The 18,186-nt window shown below is 50.0% G+C and overlaps 1 protein-coding gene across 4 annotated transcripts in view; it reads left to right on the top strand.

Annotated features, from left to right (window-relative positions):
- The window catches only part of CCDC12 (coiled-coil domain containing 12), a 37,607-nt gene that overhangs the window by 1,603 nt on the left and 17,818 nt on the right, over positions 1-18,186 (top strand). Inside the window, exons 2-3 of one of the 4 annotated variants that reach the window (XM_081160256.1) lie at positions 11,051-11,116; positions 13,807-14,038. The exons of 1 other annotated variant lie outside the window; for it this stretch is intronic. In XM_081160256.1, coding sequence (XP_081016382.1) covers positions 14,036-14,038 — 3 coding nt within the window. In that variant the 5' untranslated portion in view covers positions 11,051-11,116; positions 13,807-14,035. Of the gene's footprint in view, positions 1-11,050; positions 11,117-11,875; positions 12,128-13,806; positions 14,039-18,186 lie in introns of those variants that run through there. 2 more of the 4 variants (XM_081160257.1, XM_081160255.1) reach the window with 2 other exon arrangements.

The raw sequence follows: 18,186 nt of genomic DNA, 5'->3' as shown, positions 1-18,186 counted from the left end.
GTTGATTTTGTATCTTGGAACTTTGCTGAATTTATTTTTTAGTTCTAACAGTTTTTGTGAACTCTTTTGGGTTTTCTGCATATAAAAACATGTCTGTGAACAGAGATAATTTTTACTTCTATTTCAATGCCTTTTATTTCTTGCCTAATTGCTCTGGCTAGAACTTTCAGTAACATGTTGAGTAGAAGTGGTAAAAGCAGGCATCCTTTTGTTTTGTTTCTGATCTTGGGGAAATGCTTTCATTCTTTCACCATCGAGTGTGATGTTCAAATATGGCTTTTTCAAATATGGCTTTTATCATGTTGAGGAAATTTCTTTCTATTTCTAGTTTGTTGGATGTTTTTATTATGAAAGGGAATTGAATTTTGTCCAATGCTTTTCTTCATCAATTGAGATGAACATGTGGGTTTTTTTCCCTCCTTTCTATTGTATTACATTGATTGATTATTGTATGTTGAACCATCCTTGCATTCCAGGAATAAAATTCCACTTGGTCATGGTGTATAAACCTTTTAATCTGCTGAATTCAGTTTGCTAGTATTTTATTGAGGATTTTGTGGGGTTTTTATAGTGTTTTGGCTTTGGAAAAATTAGGGTAATGCTGACCTCATAAAATGAGTTAGGAAGTGTTCCCTCTTCACTTTTTTTTGAAGAATTTGAGAAGGATTGGTGGTAATTGTTCTTTAAATGTTTGGTAGAATTCACCAGCAGAGCCATTTAGCTCCAGGCTTTTCTTTGCTGGGAATTTTTTGATAACTTATTCAATCTCCTTATTAATTTTAGGTCTGTTAAAATTTTTTATTTCTTTATGAATCAGTTTTAGTACATTGTGTGTTTCTAGGAATTTTTCCATTTCTTCTGTGTTATCATTGTTGGCATACTGATTGCTACTTTAATTGGGTTTAATCTTCACAGTTCTGGCTTCAGAAAGTTCTTGGCTCTGAACTCATTTCTGCATTCAGAAAAATCTGCATTCGGAGATCACGTGGCTTCTCTCTTGGAACTGAGAGGTCACTCGCCTTTGGAGTTTCCTTGCATTCTTTTTAAGAAACAAGTTCTTGTGAAGCCACATTCTTGATTCTATTGGAAGCTTTTTCCTTTCCTGGTGTGCCTTTAATCTCCAGGAGCTCTTAATTTTCCCCCTCTATCTGGCCCCTTTCCTGCACAGAAGGGGAAGTTCGAATATGTTGACTCTTCAGTTACCAGGCTGTGGTATCAGTGGTGGATCAATAGCAGGTGATAAAGAGTTTGGCTTGTTTCAGAATGGGTTATTGGAGCTGGTAATTCATTTCTTCCACAGATATATACTGAGCACCTACTGTGCACCAGTCATTCAGGTACTGGAGGTCTAGCAGTGAGTGAACAAAGCAGTCAGAAGTTGCTGCCCCAACAAGCTTCCATTCAGCTGGGGAGGAGGTAGTGAAGCAAATATATCTAGTGTTGGATGGAAATGTTGTTATGGAGGAAAAGAAAGGAGATAGGAGATGGGGAGTACATAGTGCTCCAGTTTTTCTGTAGCTCTAACAGTTTAGTTTTTTTCATTAAAGACAACAGTGTTTTCAGATTTAACATAGTTAACCAGCTGCCCGGCTTATCTAGTCTTGATGACAACCCTGAGAGGAAGGAAGAAGGAGGGTTAATTTACAGGTGAAAGCACTGAGACCAATAAAAGTGAAGAGGTTTGCCGAAGGCCACATAACTTAGAGGTATCCCAGGTGAGTGTTCCGATTAGAAGAGACCATGAGAACAGGTGGTGACCCTCCCTTCCCTCCCTCTCTCTCTCTTTCTCTCTCTCTCTATTGATATTGGAGAAAGAGAGGGGGAGAGAGACAGACATCGATTTTTTTGTTCCACTTATTTATGCATCATTGATTGATTCTTGTATGTGCCCTGACCTAGGACTGAACCCACAGCCTTGTCGTATCAGGACAACACTCTAACCAACTGAGCTACCTGGCCAGGCCTCACGTTATACTTTTTGATACCCTTTAGGTTTTGTAAATTACCTGCTCAAAAAAACAATAGTGGCAAAAGAGTATAGGACCCAAGTCCAAGCTGCCCCTAAATACATGCTTTAATCCCCTCTGGATCCAGATTCTGGCCCTCTTTCCCCCTGGCGAGGACAGGTGTAGGCAAAGTCTTTTCTTTGTATTTGTCCTTTTTGTGGTAAAATAGATGTAACATAAAACTTGCCATTTAACCATTTTTCAGGGGGCATTAAGTATATTCACAATGTTGCACAGTCATCACCGCTATTTCCAAACTTTTTCATCAGCTCAAACAGAAACTGTACATCCATTAAGCAATAACTCCCCACTCCTCTCTTACCCCAGCCTCTTGTAACCTCTAATCTACTTTCTGTCTCTGACTTTGCCTATTCTAAGTACCTTATATAGGTGGAATCATACAATATTTTTCCTTTTGTGACTGGCTTACTTCACGTAGCATAGATTTTCAAGGTTCATCCATATTCTAGCATGTAATAGAATTTCATTCCTTTTTAAGGCTGCATGATATCCCATTATATGTGTATACCACATTTTATTTATCCATTCATCTGTTGATGGACACCTTTATTGTGACTAATGCTGCCATTGGTATGTTGGTGGACTTACTGGTGTATAAATATCTGTTTACGTTCCTATTTTCAATTATTTTGGTATATGCCTAGGAAGTGGCATTTTTGAGACATATTCTATGTTTAACTTTTTGAGAAACCACCAAACTGTTCAGCGTAGTAGCTGTACCATTTCCCACTACCACCAGCAATGTATGATGGGTCCCATTTCTCTACATCCTGGCCCATACTTATTTGCCTTAAAAAAAATTACAGCTATCCTGCTTGGTGTGAGGTGGTATTTCATTGTGGTTTTGATTTGTATTTCCCTAATGATTAGTGCTGTTGAGCATCTTTTCATGTATTTATTTGCCATTTGTACTGTCTTTGAAGAAATACCTGTTCATGTCCTTTGTCCATTTTTTAAAGTGAATTGTTTGTCTTTCTGTTGTCAAGTTGTAGTTCTTTATATATTCTGAATATTACACTTCTCAGATATGGAATTTGCAGATGTTTTCTTTTATTCTGTGGGTTGTCTTTTCACTCTCTTGGTAATGTCCTTTGATGCACAAAAGCCTTTAAATTTTGATGAAATCCAAATTATCTATTTTTTCTTTTGTTACCTGTGCTTTTAGTGTCATATTCCACAGTTCTTGAGTGACATGTCTATTAGGGTAAGTGCGTGGAAGAAAGACAGTCTAAAGTTTGAGTTAATTTTTCAGCCCGTAGTAATTTCTTGTGGGACCTGTGAATGGGGAGGAAGTATGGCCTGCCTGCTGCCAGCAGATTGGAAGCAAGGAGTCTCCTCCCTCAGGGAAGAAGCGGCTCCCCATTTTTGGTTCAGTTTTCTGATGTGAGGACAAGGCCACCGTAGAACAGACGCCAGCATTAAGCTCTTTCTCAGCCTGCCCCTGCTGATGGAGAGTGCCTACTTGCCCCATGCAGATGGCTGCTTGCTGGTCTGCTAGCACTCAGTGGCAGATCCATCATTGATGCCTATTTTATGTTGTGCTCAAGGTGGAATCCGGGCATAGGGTTGATTTCCCTTATGATATTGTCTTCCTCCCCACACCGCCAGAATATAATTTAGTGCTATTATGGAGGAATCAGCCCTGAGGTTGTGACAGATGGAGATGAGATTAGGGTCATAAGCTTTTCATAGGTATATTCAGTAAAAAAACACACGTGGTTGTAGCCATGCAGCTCAGCAGTTTTACAAAGCGCTTCCTTTTAGCCCACCTGATGGGACGGATTTATGAGGGGTCAAAGAAAGAGGGTCAGAGGTGCTGAGGTGCCCAAGGTCATGGAGCATAAGTGACTCTCCTGGATTCTAGCCCATGCAAGATTCCTTGGGAGCAGGGGACTCTACATGGGTGTGGCGCTGCCCAAAGCAGTGTCCTGTAGTCAGCAGATTGACAGGTGGGAGGAGTACATACAATATCAGACTGTGCTGCTGGGGTTCATTTCCTGGGAAATCTGCCTGGGTCTGGGGATGCTTCATGGGAAGACACAGTGGAACTTGAACTGGGCCGTGGAGGATGAATCCGGGAAGGGAGTATTGAGGTAGCTGGAAAAGAGTGTTCCAGGGGAGCAGATCAGAGGTGGGAACATTCATGGGCACAGGGGGGGACATTGGGGGGTGCTCCAGAGAGTTTGACAGCAAGCAGTTGGCAGTGGTGACTGGGGCAGCAGTGAGGTCTGGAAGTGCTGCTGGGTGCTTTGGTGGCCAAGTTCTGCAGGAGCCAGGGCTTCCGGCTGGAAGGGCAGCCAGCCCAGGCACACTTTCCTGTATTGCACTGGAACCTCACTTTTGGAGCCCATCCAGAGGGGCCAGGCTGTGCCGAGAAGCTGGATGGCCCCTCTGTGGAGCTGGCCTAGGGCAGCGTGAGGCCCGTTCGTCCTCTCCTGGCTTCCTGAGTAGCCAGAGGGAGGCTCTGAAAGGTAGTGAACTTGGCACAAACGCTTGCCCATGGCTGTTGGACTTCCTGAGCATTTGGCCTGGATTGCTCTGTCTCTTTTTGCCCTGAGACAGAGGCAGACTGGCTGGCCAGGAGGCCAGCCCCTCGGGTTGGGCGTGACCTCAGGGCTGAGGTCTGGCTGTCAGCTGCAGGTTCTGCAGCGGTTCCTGTTTTTCACCTGGCCCTGGAGATCAGCACTGGAGAGCAGCTCTGTTCATTAGAACTGGGTGCAATGAGGGTGGTGGTGTGTGTATAATCCATGCTGTCCAAGTACCATAGCCACAGCCACATAGCTCTTGAGCCCTTAAAATATGGTTAACGTGGCACATTATTGATTTTATTTTTCATTTCATTCCATTTTAATTAATTTACATTTAAATAGCCACCCTTGACTTATGGCTGCCTTATTGGACATGCATCTCTGAGAACTTGCTCCATCTAGCCTCACTTCTGAGGACCATGTCTTAACTAAACTCCCATTTATTGAAACCTAAGAGGTTAGGTGGAAACTTAGATGACCATCAGATCAGCCATGGGGAGCCTAGAACTGGGGCAGAGGACTTTGGAGTTTTCAGTCTTAATGGCCAGTGTCTCCAGTGGATGCTCATTCCTTGCCTTCTGTGTGGAGTTAAATGCTGACAGTTCAGAGCAATGTAGCTGTGATCTACACACATTGAGCAGTGTGGGGAGGGAGCAGTACCAAGGTAGAGAAAGGGAGCACGTTCATACCTTCTGACTTGGGTGCATGGGGAAGGGTCCCTGGCCAATGTGGGGCTAGGGCAGAAGAGGAGCTGGAGGGAGGGGCTAGCAAGTGTTGGGGAAAGTGGGGCGTAGAGACGAGTCCAGTGTGCTGCATGAGGAGTCAGACTTGTCTGTATCCTGCTCTTCCCTCAGGAAGTTCCCCTTGTCTCGGACCCTGCGTGGCCACATCCCAGTGCCCAACAGCCTGGTTGCAGAGTCAGCTAGGAAGTCTTGTGTTGGGCCTTTTGCAGGCTGGGTGTCATCACATTTACATGGCAGTTTGTTACGGGATCTCATGTAGTAGCCCTTTGAGGTAGCTGTTGGTTTATCTCTGTTTAATTGACTGGGAAACCTGGGGCTGAAGGCATCTGTCATGGTGATGCTGTGGGATGTTGCCAACCCCAGATGGTCCCTAGAACCCTGGCTCTATATCCCTCTCTACCCCTTACTCCAGGTGCTTGAAAACAAGAAGGCCCCAGGAAAGCTTGGTCTCCTTCCCATCACAGATGGAAATTACCATCAGGTTACCTGGTGGGAGCCGTGTGGCCCAATGGAGTGCATGGGCTTCGGAGCTGGACAGATGTGGTTTAAATTTCAGCTCTGTTCATCACATCTGTGGGATCCAGAACAGATCTTTAAACTTTGAGTCTTCCTCTCCTTGTCTGAAAAATCAAGACAGAGCTTCTGACCTCATCAGTAGCTGGGAGAGCACAGGAGGATGTCTTGGAAGTGTCTGGCTCGACGTCTTGCACACCAGCCTTTTATAAGTGGGGAAGTCTGGGTGCCCCTCCTGCTCTCTCTGCTGAGGGACAGTGAGTGGAGGCTGCTTCCTTTGGAAGCAAAGAGAACATCCTCCTGGGCCCCTGGCTTTACTCAGCAGAGCCCTGATTCTTTGAAGGTGGACTTTCCTTTTAGTGTGAAGTATTAGATGAGCAAGAAAGTGACTTTGCAGCGCCACAGCCAAGATGGGGTGTGTAGTCCCTGTTCTTCTCAAGGACTGACTTTCTCTTCTCCAGCTCTGCTCAGACCGGGACATCTTGGAGCCAGTCAGAGGGAAAGCCTTGTGGGTGGAGGTTTGGGGCTCCCAGCGCAGACTCCTGGTGACCAGCCAGTGTTGGAACTTTGTATTAAGTCATTTCTTTGAGGGCCTTGACTCATTCATGTGTAAAATGAAGATATTTGCTCAATCAGGTTCTTAGACCTACCTGTGCCTCTGGGTCACCTGGGAAAACAATTTGCAGTCTCTTCTCTAGCCCCACCTCAGTTCTATCTTGGGTGTAGATCTTGGTGTAGAGCCTAGAAATCCATGCATTTTTAAAGTTCCCCAGATGATTCATTGTTCTGGAAATCTCTGATCTGTCTCTAGACATTCTGTCACTGGAAGTAGAGCACCTCCTCTACCTGGAGCATTGGCTGCCCATCCTCACAGCAGGAACTCCGAAGCCAGCCACTAAGCATTTATTGAGCACTAGCTATGTGCCAGGACCTGGGTGAACAAGACTGTCTCCCTGCCTCAGGGAACTTCCACAGGAGGGGTGGCTAGACAGTATGCCTGTAAATTGGGAAGGTAATGTCAGGAACTTGTGAGAGCTAGGGTGGGAGTGTGTGGGTGTTGGGGGAGGGGCAGTACCACTGCCCTAGCATGTGGGGAGGGAGGGGAGGTGGCAGAGGGGATGCCAAGATCTAGGGAAGAGCATTTCTAGCTGAGCGGAGAACTAGCTTGGCTTGTTTGAGGGGCAGAACGAATCTTTGGGTGGCAGGATTAGAGTGAAGGGTTGGGGGGCAGGGTGGAATTGAGAGTAGAAAAGGCCTGCGAGGTGTGGCCACTGAGGATGGACCTCACTCCATAAGTGGGATGGGGAGCTATTGGAGGTCTGAGCGTGGATGCCCTGCCCTGACTGTGTGTGGAGGTAGGAGGTTGTTGCATTGGCCCAGCTGTGAGGCTGACGCAGGTTCACAGGGCTACTGGATAGATGGGCTGTGGGGGTGAGCAAGCAGGGTGAGTGGTGGTGCGTGCTTCTGAGATGAGCCAAGCAGGGCAGAGTGGTTTAGAAGGGGAAGTCTGGAGTCTGGTTTTGATTGTGTAAGCCTGGGGTGACTGTTAGACCTGTACATGGAGAGAGGCCGGCAGGCAGGCATCTGGACTCAGATGGATGCTTATGTGGGGAGATTTGAAGCCCTGGGGCTGGAGGAGGTTCCAGGATATGGAGTTTAGACTGCAAAATGAAGACATGCTCGGTGCCCTGAGGCTTGCCCCGCGGGCATTTAGGAGGAATCTCAGGAAATTTGGGGAGGGTGGGAGCCACTGATGCCCGGAGAAGCCAGGTGAGGACTGGAGTGGGTTTGGGCAGGACAGGTGGTAAGTGAGCTTCATCCATCAGTTTCAGGGAAGTGTGTGTGGGGGGGGGGGGGGGCACGAAAAGGAGTTCTACAGAAAGCAACCTCACAGGGCGTTCTGGTCATACATTCCTAACTGGACAGGTCGTGGTGGGTAGTCACACTCCTGGCATATAACTTTTTAGTAGAAGGTTTATCTTCGCCTTAAGCAAGCCCTGTCCCTTCTTTTTGTGTATCTGGATTAACACACCTGACATCAGGCTCTTTCCGTGCTTGACCCCTCGGCAGAGCTTCATGTGCGGCCCTCCTTCCTTCCAGGGCCCTTCTCTTAATCCCAGCTCCCAGCTGCCCTGGCTTTTCTCCGGTTTTGTTTTGGAGGGAATCTACATCTTGTACTCTTGAAAGAGTTCCAAGAAGAAATACAGTTGCTGTGGTAACGACGCCCTGTGGGGAGTAAAAGCCACACTCCAGGGCTGTTTTGATTCAGGGCTCTAAAGAGCTGCTCTGTCTAGAGAAAGTGTGTGGCTGGAGCAGAAAACATTTGTCCTTTCAAGGACAGCACCTCCCTCCCCCCTCCACATTGTGTTCAGGGCAGGGTACCACTAGAATTCTTGCAGGGTAATTTGAATCCTAAAGAAAGTACCTGTTTGCTACCTGGAGAGGAAATCATCCCCTGAGAGCAGAGCTTTCCAGCCTGGGTACAGGGGTCGGCTAGGCAGTGGGAGTGAGTGCTGGCCCTCTGCGGTGAGGAGTGTTACCTGGCCATTCTTGTGCACCCACTGGCCTTACTCTTTCTGTGGAGAGCCTGCTGTGTGCCAGGCCCTTGCCTCAAGCGAGGGCAGCTTGGGACCCAGCCGGGACACTGAGCTGTTTACCGCCAGATATAATACAGAGTAGTGCTGTATGTGTGGAGTGGAGGGGCGTCCTGGAGGGAGGGCTGGCAGCAGGTCACAGGGTGGGGGGGTAACACTTGCACACAGTAGGCTGCATGGAGGAGGGAGCTTCTGAACCCACTGTGAATGCACTGTCCCCGCTTTATCGCACTGGTTGGCATAGGGGTCATGTCTGCATTTGGGCTCTGTGCTCAGGCTGCGTGACTCAGCAGAGGGGATGAGAGAATACTTGCTGAGAGATTGAGTGGAGGGCCTGGTGGCATGGACAGGAGGAGGGGCAGGAGCAGAGCTGGCCGGAGTGGAGGTGGTCTGAATTTGGGGAGACTGTCTGTGGAAGCCGCCCCAGGGACCGCACCCCACACACTGTGGCTAGCCTTGGACTCATGTTCTCTGAATGCGTGTAGGGTCTGCCCTTCTAAACTGGGGGCAGCTCAAGGGCAAGGACTAGGTCTTCCTCTGGATAACACTGGTGGCAGCTGTGGGTGAACTGAGGGAAGAGAATAGGCATGGGTATGGGGATGTTATGTAACCCTTTTTGGCAGTGGGTGGGGAAAGTGGGCTTCATTTGAACAGTGGGATTTCGCAGGCCTCATGCTGAAGGCATGGGAAGCATCAGGCTCCACTGTCCTCATCCCATGTGGTTGTCGCCTGGTGATGATGAATCATCCGGCCCATCACATGCGCTCCCTTTGTACTGCCCCTCTTCGGTCCAGGAAAGGGCCTTCTCAACCTTTCCACCTAGCACATGGTTAAAAAAAACATGCTGTGCTTCCAAAGGAAATAAATACATGTAGGTGAGGATTAAATAGCTTGTTTAAGCACTATTTCCCCCATAAGTGCCAGTTCTGACTTGTAGTTTAAATTTGGTTTTAATTAGGATTTCATCACTTGTAGATCACACCAGGGAGGAGGCAGCCACCTTACCTTGACTTCCTAGACTGTGACATTCCCAGAAGCAGCTGATCAGAGGTTAAAATAGCTTCTCATCTCCTAGGAGCAACAGCACACTTTGTTGCTCTGTAAACCCCTGGCTTGCCTGGGAATAGACATAAATAATTTGCTTTTCCAGCCTGGATGCCCATATTGGGGCCTTTGTTGGGATGGAAGGATGGGAGTCTGGATCCTAGCCCAAGTGAGCACCCACTGCTGATTGGCCTTGTGATGGACTTGGGCTGGGCAGGGGGTGCTGGGACCAAGTCCACAGAGTGCTTATCCTGAGCCCAGCTTCTCCGTTTGCAAAGTGGGCACCAGAAACTTTGCCCTGCTGGCTTCCCAGTGTCTCCCTGTGGGTTGACTGAGCTCTTTCTCCCCCAAGGCCCAATGTAAGGGTGGGGTGCAGATACTGGGCAGCCCATATAGTGACTTGGGAATTCAGGTTCCAGTCATTTTCCTCCATGGCTTAGGGACCATGGTAAAGTGGACGGACCAGCCAACTTGAGGTACAGAGACCTGCAGTTTAGCATGAGCTCTTGCCTTTCTTACACCTCACATTCACCTGGACCTCCTGTGGCCCTCAGGACCTTTACATGTTATGAGAGATTTCTCTGTGTCTTTTCATCAGGCCTGCTCTGTCCAGAGCCCACCCTGTTGACTACAGCAGGCCCTCTGGCAGCTTGGTGTGGCCTCCTACAGGTCAGCCTCTGGAGGAGGGGTGGGGTCTGACCTCTGGGTTTCTCCCCTGGGTCAGCCTCTGGAGGAGGGGTGTGGTCTGACCCAGAGGCGCCTCAGTTGGCCATGTGGTAGAATCATGATCTGGGAGAGGGCGGGCTTCTGGAACATTCAGATTTGCAGGTCTTAGTCTGGAAGATTCTGATTTGGTGAGTCTATTTATAACATGTTCCCATGGCCACTGGATCTAGTTCCTCCTGTGAGGATGATATTTGAGGCCTTTGCAGCCCTAACAGTTTGTGGTTTTCTTTTCTCATTTGGTCAGAATGGACCTGGTCACACTTTCTCTGGTTCCTGTGCAGAGAAAGCACACCCGAGCCTGGGGCTATTTATTTGAGAGAGTTTTGGAAGCATGATGCAATCAGAAAACCTTAGTTTAAATACTGACCCATCTTTTATGAGTGGTGAACCATTGGGTAAGTCCCTTGGTTCTGAAGCTTGTCATTCAGATGAGCTGAAAATACCTGATCCCAAGGTAGTTGTGGGGCCAGAGGCCCTATGTGCACAAGAGTGAAGTATGGGCAGTTTTGGGAGCACAACATGGCACTGTGTAGCTGGGTGGAAGGGACTGTTCCCCGGACAGACCCATAGGCAGCTGCCAGCTGCTCTCCTTGAAGTAAGAAGGTGGCTCTCTTGACCATATCCAGGTCCTTTATCTCAGTGGCCTCTACCAGGGACCCTTCCCCTTCCCCTTCCCTTTCTAGCGCTTTCTGAGTGCTCTTTATAAATAACACACTAATCATGTTGTTGCCACCTCCCTGCCTGTCCTCTGACTTATGCTGGCTTCTCAGTGCTTATGGGCTAAAGTCTGGAGCCCCGGCTGGCCTTCCTCTCCTTCCCACTTGCACCAGTGCCTGGGTCTGGATGCAGGCTCAGGCTATACCCTCTCTTTCCAGGCACTCCTGCGCTCCCTGCCCTGCCTCTCTGCTCTTCCCCAAGGAGACAGCCTGCTCACCTTCTAGGTGAGTGCGAGCTCAGGTTTCATCCTCTCAGCTGTTAGTCACCTGGCATCCCCACAGCACCCAGGAAGTCACGGTACTCACTTTGGACATGCTGTGCGAACTAGCCATTCACCTGCTTCCTCTTTCACCTGCCCCTGAGCTCCCTGAGGGTAGCAGTCATGTCTTAGTCACCTTTTTGTCTGCCGGATGACAGGACCAGAGATGCTCTGTAAGTATTTGAATGAAGAAATGAAGGAACTGGGCTGGCTCATGGATTAGGGAGTTGGCCGGGCTGAGGTTTTCTCAGGGAAAAGCAGGTTTGCCCTTTGGGAGGAGTCCAGGACTTATTTAAAAGTCTGCCGGCTGCAGCCACCCAGCAGGATGAGCCTCACTGTGTGAAGTCTGGTGAAACAATTAAGTTTCCAGAATCTGTTGTTTACGCACGGACTAGGGGTGCTTTGCCATCTATCCGTGTGGGAAAGGGCTGCTCATTTCAGTTGGTCACAGGCCTTGAGTAAGCCAGTGGTGTGTGTGGCTAACAGTAGCCCTGATGCGGTCCTGTTGGCAGCTCTTGGGGAACTCTTTGGGGGGACCCAGAATTGGTGTGAGCAGGCGTGTGTGCCTAGGGGGTGGGGGGTAGAAGGGTGTCATTTTCAGTAGCCACTCCCTGGGGTGCTGAGCCCTAGCCTGCTCTTTCCATTGGACCCAGGGATGGTAAACACACAGTGGAGTCTCCACCCTCCCTCCGGGCTTAGCCACAGAACCCCGACTGCCAGCCGGGGGCCATGTGCCAGGGAAGCCTGTTTGCTCTCCAGCCCGGCAGATCCGGAGGTCAGACATCAGCTGTGTGTCCTCAAGGCCAGAGATTCTGGGTGGCTGTTCCATTCTCCAAGCTGACCAGCTGGGCCTCCCTGCCCTGATGACTCTGGCTGCCCACAGTGCTCCCTGAGGCAATCTCATACCTGGACATTTGCCTTTGTGACTCACTCGCTCTTCCTCTCATCTTACCATGGAGAGGAAGTCCTGGTAGTTGTGAGTTTGGCTTTGTGGCAGAGGAGGCGTTTTCCCCTCCAAAAAAGGGGAAGTGGTGGGGCTGGGTGAGAGGGTGGGAAGGTGACCTCGTGTTCACCATCAGTTAATTTTGTAACTGAAATTTTCTCCCTGAATTGGGGAGATGTTTGGCCTGATTGGAGGGTGCTCAGCCTGCAGTGCAGCTACTGGTTTGACTTCTGGGCCCAGTTCAGGCTGCAGGAGGGACCTGGTATGTGCAGGCTGTCTTCCCTCCTCTCCTGTCCAGCAGGGCTGGTTTTTGTTTTTTTGTGTGTTTTTTTTAAGCCTAAGGAAGGTCATTAGACATTGCCTGGGCTGTGTCGGGCATGAGAGCCAGCAATGGTTTCCTGCTTTCTCGTTGAGCCAGGCGAAGGTCAGGAGAGTCTGTTCAGGTTGTAAGCAGTGTCAAGACAGTGTAGCCTAGGCAGCTTGGTTTTGTTTTTAAATCTTTTTGTTATTAAGTCATTCTGACTACAGAATTAAAGGAAGTGGAAAAAATGCCTTCCAACGTTGTGTTGTGTGAGCCCGTGAAGTCCTTGCCAGTGGTTAAGCTCATGGTTATGGGTGTGGGCTGTGTGCCCTTTGAGGTCCTGTGTGTCATTTTCTCAGTGCTGCCTATCAGGTTGCTATTTTAGTGGTCACTCTGGCCGGTTGCAGAGCAGCTGACCTGCCTAACAGTGTCCCGCAGGTCAGACTCACCTCAAAGTTCCCGCTCCCCTAGTGGTGAGAAACACAGCTGGAAACACCTACATGAGCCCTTCTTTTCTCTCCTTGTGATGCTTTTCTGGGGTGGGAGTTCCTGGCCAGAAATGACCATATCTGGGACTCCTGGTTGCTTGGTTATGTCCCTCTGAAATGTCACAAGGAAGAGATGTCAGCCCCTGATGTGATGCTGAGGTGCCATTAAATACCAGTGAGACCACCTGTGTGTTTAAAGAGGGGTGAGAGTATGGTTAGAGCAGAGAGCTGGGTAGGGGGAGCAGTCTAGACCTGAGCCCCACCCTAACCCCTTGGGCCTTGACAACACAGCTGTGTGAGTCTGTGTGGGTTACTTAACTGCACCTCCATTTTTCTCATCGTGAAAGGAGAAAATAGTACTGACCTTATTAGATTTCTATGATGACTAATTACGTAATACTGATGATTTTAAATTGACTAATTGCCTCGCTATTATTGCAGTGATGAATGATAGTTGGGTCCAGCCCTCTCCAGAGCTCCCCTTGTACTGGGAAGTCTAATATTCTGGAACCTAGTTAGATTTGATCCGTACCGCACTCCTAAGAAGTGGGCAAGGCTGGGATTTCCCCCTCATTTTACAGGAAGAGAAGATAATTGTTGGAGGGAGGATATTGCAGACAGCTCTGAGCAAGCGAGCAGGTGTATGTGGTAGCAGGGAACTAGGCTTCTGGTTGCCTGTGTCCCCAAACTGAGTGTGGGGTCTGACACACACAAACCTGAGTTAGGCCTCACCGCACCTCAGCCCCTGGATCCATGAGGTAGCCTGGGAATACCTGATACTCAGGTGCTGTCGGGAGGCTCAGACAAGGTACAGGGAGAACCTTATCTGTAAGGGGGGAATTCGCCTGTGAATCCTGCCTTCCCCGGGTGTGGGTTCATTTATTTATCCACTCATTATTGATCCACCTGCTGTTGTGTGCCAGGTGCTGGGGAGCAGTGATGGACAGGCCTCTGGAGCTTCCAGTTTAGGAGGGAAGATAGATGAAAGCAAAATCCGGTGAAGGCAGATCCAGCTAACATCAAACGCCTTGGACAGTCATCAGAGGGCCTGCCTGGGAAGAATGCCCTTCTGCTAAAAGTGGGTGTGACCTTCAACCCGCACAGGGGAAAGTACTGAAACCCACCAACCGTCTCTCAGAACCGTATGGTTTCATGGTGGGTGCAGAATTAAGGCTTCTGTGGAAAACCTCACAGACGTGGTACCTGTTCCTCCAGCCTGGGGCCTCCTGTCACTCATCCCTGAGGGAATCAGACAGGTCATTCTTAATTTGGGCCTCATTTGTAAAAATTGTTTGTTATCTACAAAAACTTGGCAAAAAATAATAAAGTACTATCAGAAGAGGATAATGCATTCCATTCACACGTTACTACATCAAAAAATGTCAGATGTAGATAATTTTCTCTTCTGGTTGTTCTGACAGTATCAGGGCTTCCGTTTCCCAGCCTAGATCTGGGCCTTGGATCCTAGGTACCTGTTTAGTTTATTGTGGTTCCTGGAAGTCAACAGGATGTCTGCTTTCTTGGTTTGGGGTGTTTAGGGCAGGTGGTGGAGGTGAAAATAGGGAACATCTGATTTCTCTGAGGATACAGCAAGAGTCAGGGGTCAGGGTTCAACTTAGGCCCATTGCTGATGGACATCAGGGCTCAGAACACCCAGGATGCTGTTTCCCATGGTGGCTGTTGTGTGAAGTCGTGCGTGATACAGTGGACGCAGGTTACCTTGTTTAATTCTCAAACCCCTGTGCAGAAGTAGCACCAGCCCCACTCTTTAACAGGAGGAAACTGCCGCCTGGACAGGCAGGCATGTTGCCCAGCTGCCTCCATACCACAGCTTCTCCATGGGAATGGCCCCATGGGAGTTTGGAGCCTTGCCTGGCTGCCCAGAGGAACTGGTCCAGGCTGGCTGTGGTTGAAGGACCACAGCATGACCTTCCAAGGGCTTCTTTCCTGCTGGGGATGTGGGGCAGTAGGAGGGCCCCTTCACGCCTGGGCACACTCCCAGTACTAGGTGTTCCCTCTGCTGCCCTTCCCCCTACACCGCCTGTCCCCTGCTCCCACTCAGCCTCTGTGATGCAGTACAGGTGACACACTTCCTTTGGAGAGCCTCTCCAGATACCTCATGTGCCACCCAAAGAACCACCCCCCCTCCATGCTGTTGACACCTTCCCTTTCCTCCTCTAGGCCACTACCCCCTTGAGAATCTAAAGAACTGAATTCTTACTCCAGGAAAGTAAGCCTGTTCCTAGCTGGCCTGTGTGTGTGTGGGCGTTGACCTCTGGGACCCTGTCTGAGGGCCGAAGCTGGATCCCATCCTGGTCTGGGAACACTCGGTGCCTACTTGTTCCTTCTCTCAGCACCGGCGTGGAGCTCCTCGCACCAGGGAGCCAGGCAGTAGTTGCTGACTGATAATCTGCCGGAGGGGTTATCTGCGGTCTCTGGAGCAGGTAGTTGCACTTGTGGCAAGAATAGGACCAGGCTTGGCTTGGGCCCAGCTCCCCACCCTCTGCCACAGGCAGGACGTCAGCAGTCATCTGGGGCAAGGCCCTGTGATGATCCTGGCGTGCTATGGCGGGCCCTCGAGATGGGGTGCCGATGGTGGGGCCCACCCTGCCTCTGCTGAGGACTCCTTGACCAGCACTGGACCCTCGGCACTGGACCCTTGTCTGCACCGGCCTTCAGACTCCAGGCATCAGGCCTCAACCCTAGTCTGCCTGAAAGCTGCCACACCCTTTTTTTTGTCCCAAGTGCCGCCACCTTTTTAGTCCAAGGCACCTTCATTCTCCCAGTGAGTCATGGTCAGAACCTCAGTGGCCTCTGTCTCCTCCCTGTCCCTCAGAGCGCTCAGGCACCCCCTTGTTCTACCCCCCTGCCACTGACCTAGTTCCGGCTCTTATCTGCAGTCCTTATCTCCAGCTTACTGTTCTCCAGCCTCCAGCTCCCTGCACTGCTTCTCCCTCTGCTCAGAGCCTTTAGGGAATGCCTGCCCCCATCGGAGAGCAGTGACCCTCCTCTGCCCACCTCTGACTCTCATTCTTGGTGAAGCACCGAATGGGAATCAGATCTGTTTCCTACGCAGATTGTCTGATGTCTTCTGACGTTGTAACACTGCCCGCCTGGCCTTGGGGCTGCAGAGTCCCAGGTGAGAAGGATGGAAGTGAAAGCTTAGCACAGCCTTTGCAGACACAAAGTCTGGGCCTGTCGTCCCCAGGCTTGTCTGCAGCCCTTCCCTTCCTGCCCTGGCCAGACTTTCCCTCCCCTTCAAGGTCTGCTGCCTTGTCCACCCAAGGCACAGGCTTCTCTCCTTCCTCCTGGTCATTTCATTCTTGTAATCGTGCCATAACGTCAGTCTGATAGTCCTCGTTTTCATAGATGCGGAAACCGAGGTCACACAACATGGCAAAATGGAGCCAGGCTTGCCAGCTGAGTGCTGGCCCAGAGCCTGCATGCTCTACCACTGTGCTGTATCTCCTGGAGGCAGGGTCAGGCCCCTGGGTACAGATGGGTAAGACAAGCACTTGTCCTCAAGGAATTTGGCAGTTGCTGGGCAGACACTATGGGCACACGGGCCAGGTAGTCCTAGCAGCAAACTGAATGCCAGGGGCCCAGAGTCAGCGGCCCTGCAGCCTGCCCAGATCACTGCTGCCTCGGAGAGTCAGAATCTCCCCTCCTCACCCCTTTCCCAGTCCCTGGGCAGAGAGCTATCCCATAGAGAGCTATGTAATTTCTATGCCCAGGCTTGGTGGAATTCAGCTCAGGGTTTATCACTACAACTTCAGGGTGAGTCAGACTCCGGGTGACTGCCCTACTCCCTACCCACTAAGTGCCCTTGGAGCACAGCTTCCTCTGCAGCCTCACTGACAGGAAATCCCTCTGCCCTGGCTCTGAGGACAGAACAGGGTGAAACTGTGAAACCTGCCAGGTGCACCCTCAGCATTGTCAGTTCCTTCCTGCCCCCCCATTTGTGCCCATCTCTCTGACTTTTCCCCACCCTGGACTCAGAACTGGAAAGGCTCAAGCTGGGGCTGGTTTCACCTGCTCTTAGGGGACTAGGGTTTGCAGCCTTGTTTTAATGGACAACACACCGGCATGGACAGTGAACTAATGAGGCATGTCTGCCTGGGCCTTGGAAAGTGTTTCTGTGCTTGCACTTCCTGTTGGGTCTCCAGCAGTCACAGGCTAATGGTGAGAGGAACCTAGATCAGAAGTTGGAGCCACTCTCTGTTAACCCTTTCCTCTTTCCTCTTAGGGTGAGGGAGGGGCTGGTTCCTTGTCCCCTAAAGGCAAGCGCTCCTGTATCAGCACAGCTGCCCCTGATGGCAGCCCCAGCTTTCAACCACCCTCCCCACCAACACATACACACCGCAGCTGGGACAGTTCCAGGCTGGCAGTGGAGCATCTCACCTGGTTTCTGGTCTCCGTATCTTTTCCTACGACTCACCTTGGCTGCCAGAGTGCCCTTTCAGAGCATTGGCCAGTGCCGGGCTCATCCCACCCATGGCGCTACAGGAAGGCCCTGCCAGCCCGTCTACCCCTACCCTCCATCCGTACCGGCTGGGCCAGCCACATGGGTATGCCCTGCAGGCTTTTATGGTGCCTTTGCTCTGCTCTCGTGTCAGCCAGGAGTATTCCACATTCTTTAGGCCCTTGGTAACCTCCCATTTGACATTTAAAATTAAGGATTACCTTCCTCTGACAACACCTGTTCCTTCCCAATTCCCCAAGTATACCACACATTTAATGAAGTTTTCCTTGCCACCCCTGGCAGTTACATACATGCTATAAGCCTGCTCCTTTGCATTGATTTGAGATCTTTGAGCTCAGGGTTCTTGTTTCCTTCATCCTTGTGCACAGGGCAGACCCTGTACACACAGGAGACTGGGGGTTTGAGGGAAAAGAGGAACCCTCATGTTTGCCTGGATGGGGAGGGCAGCAGGAGGAGGTACAGCACCCTTCTCCCCTCCCCTCCTCTGCATTTCTGGTGGTTGACGGAGCTAGTAGTGGTCCTACATTCAGGCAGGATTGAGGCTCCCCCGCAACACACACACACACACACACACACACACTTTGTATATCATCTGGAGGCAGGTGTACTCAGCTAGTGAGAGCTCCTTCCAGGAGGAGACTGAGAAGCAAACACATCATTAAAATACCAAGTCTGGCCATGCCCCGAAATTGATAAACCTCTAGCTGGTCTAATAAAGAGAAAAGACACACGTTATCTCTGTCAGTGGATATAACCACAGATCCTACGGACATGAAAAGGATAAGGAAATGTTATATGCAATTTTATGCTAGTAAATTCA

This window comes from Miniopterus schreibersii, assembly GCF_964146895.1.
Source record: "Miniopterus schreibersii genome assembly, chromosome: 15".
Taxonomy (NCBI): Eukaryota; Metazoa; Chordata; class Mammalia; order Chiroptera; family Miniopteridae; genus Miniopterus; species Miniopterus schreibersii.
This window is presented reverse-complemented; position numbering and strand designations above follow the sequence as displayed.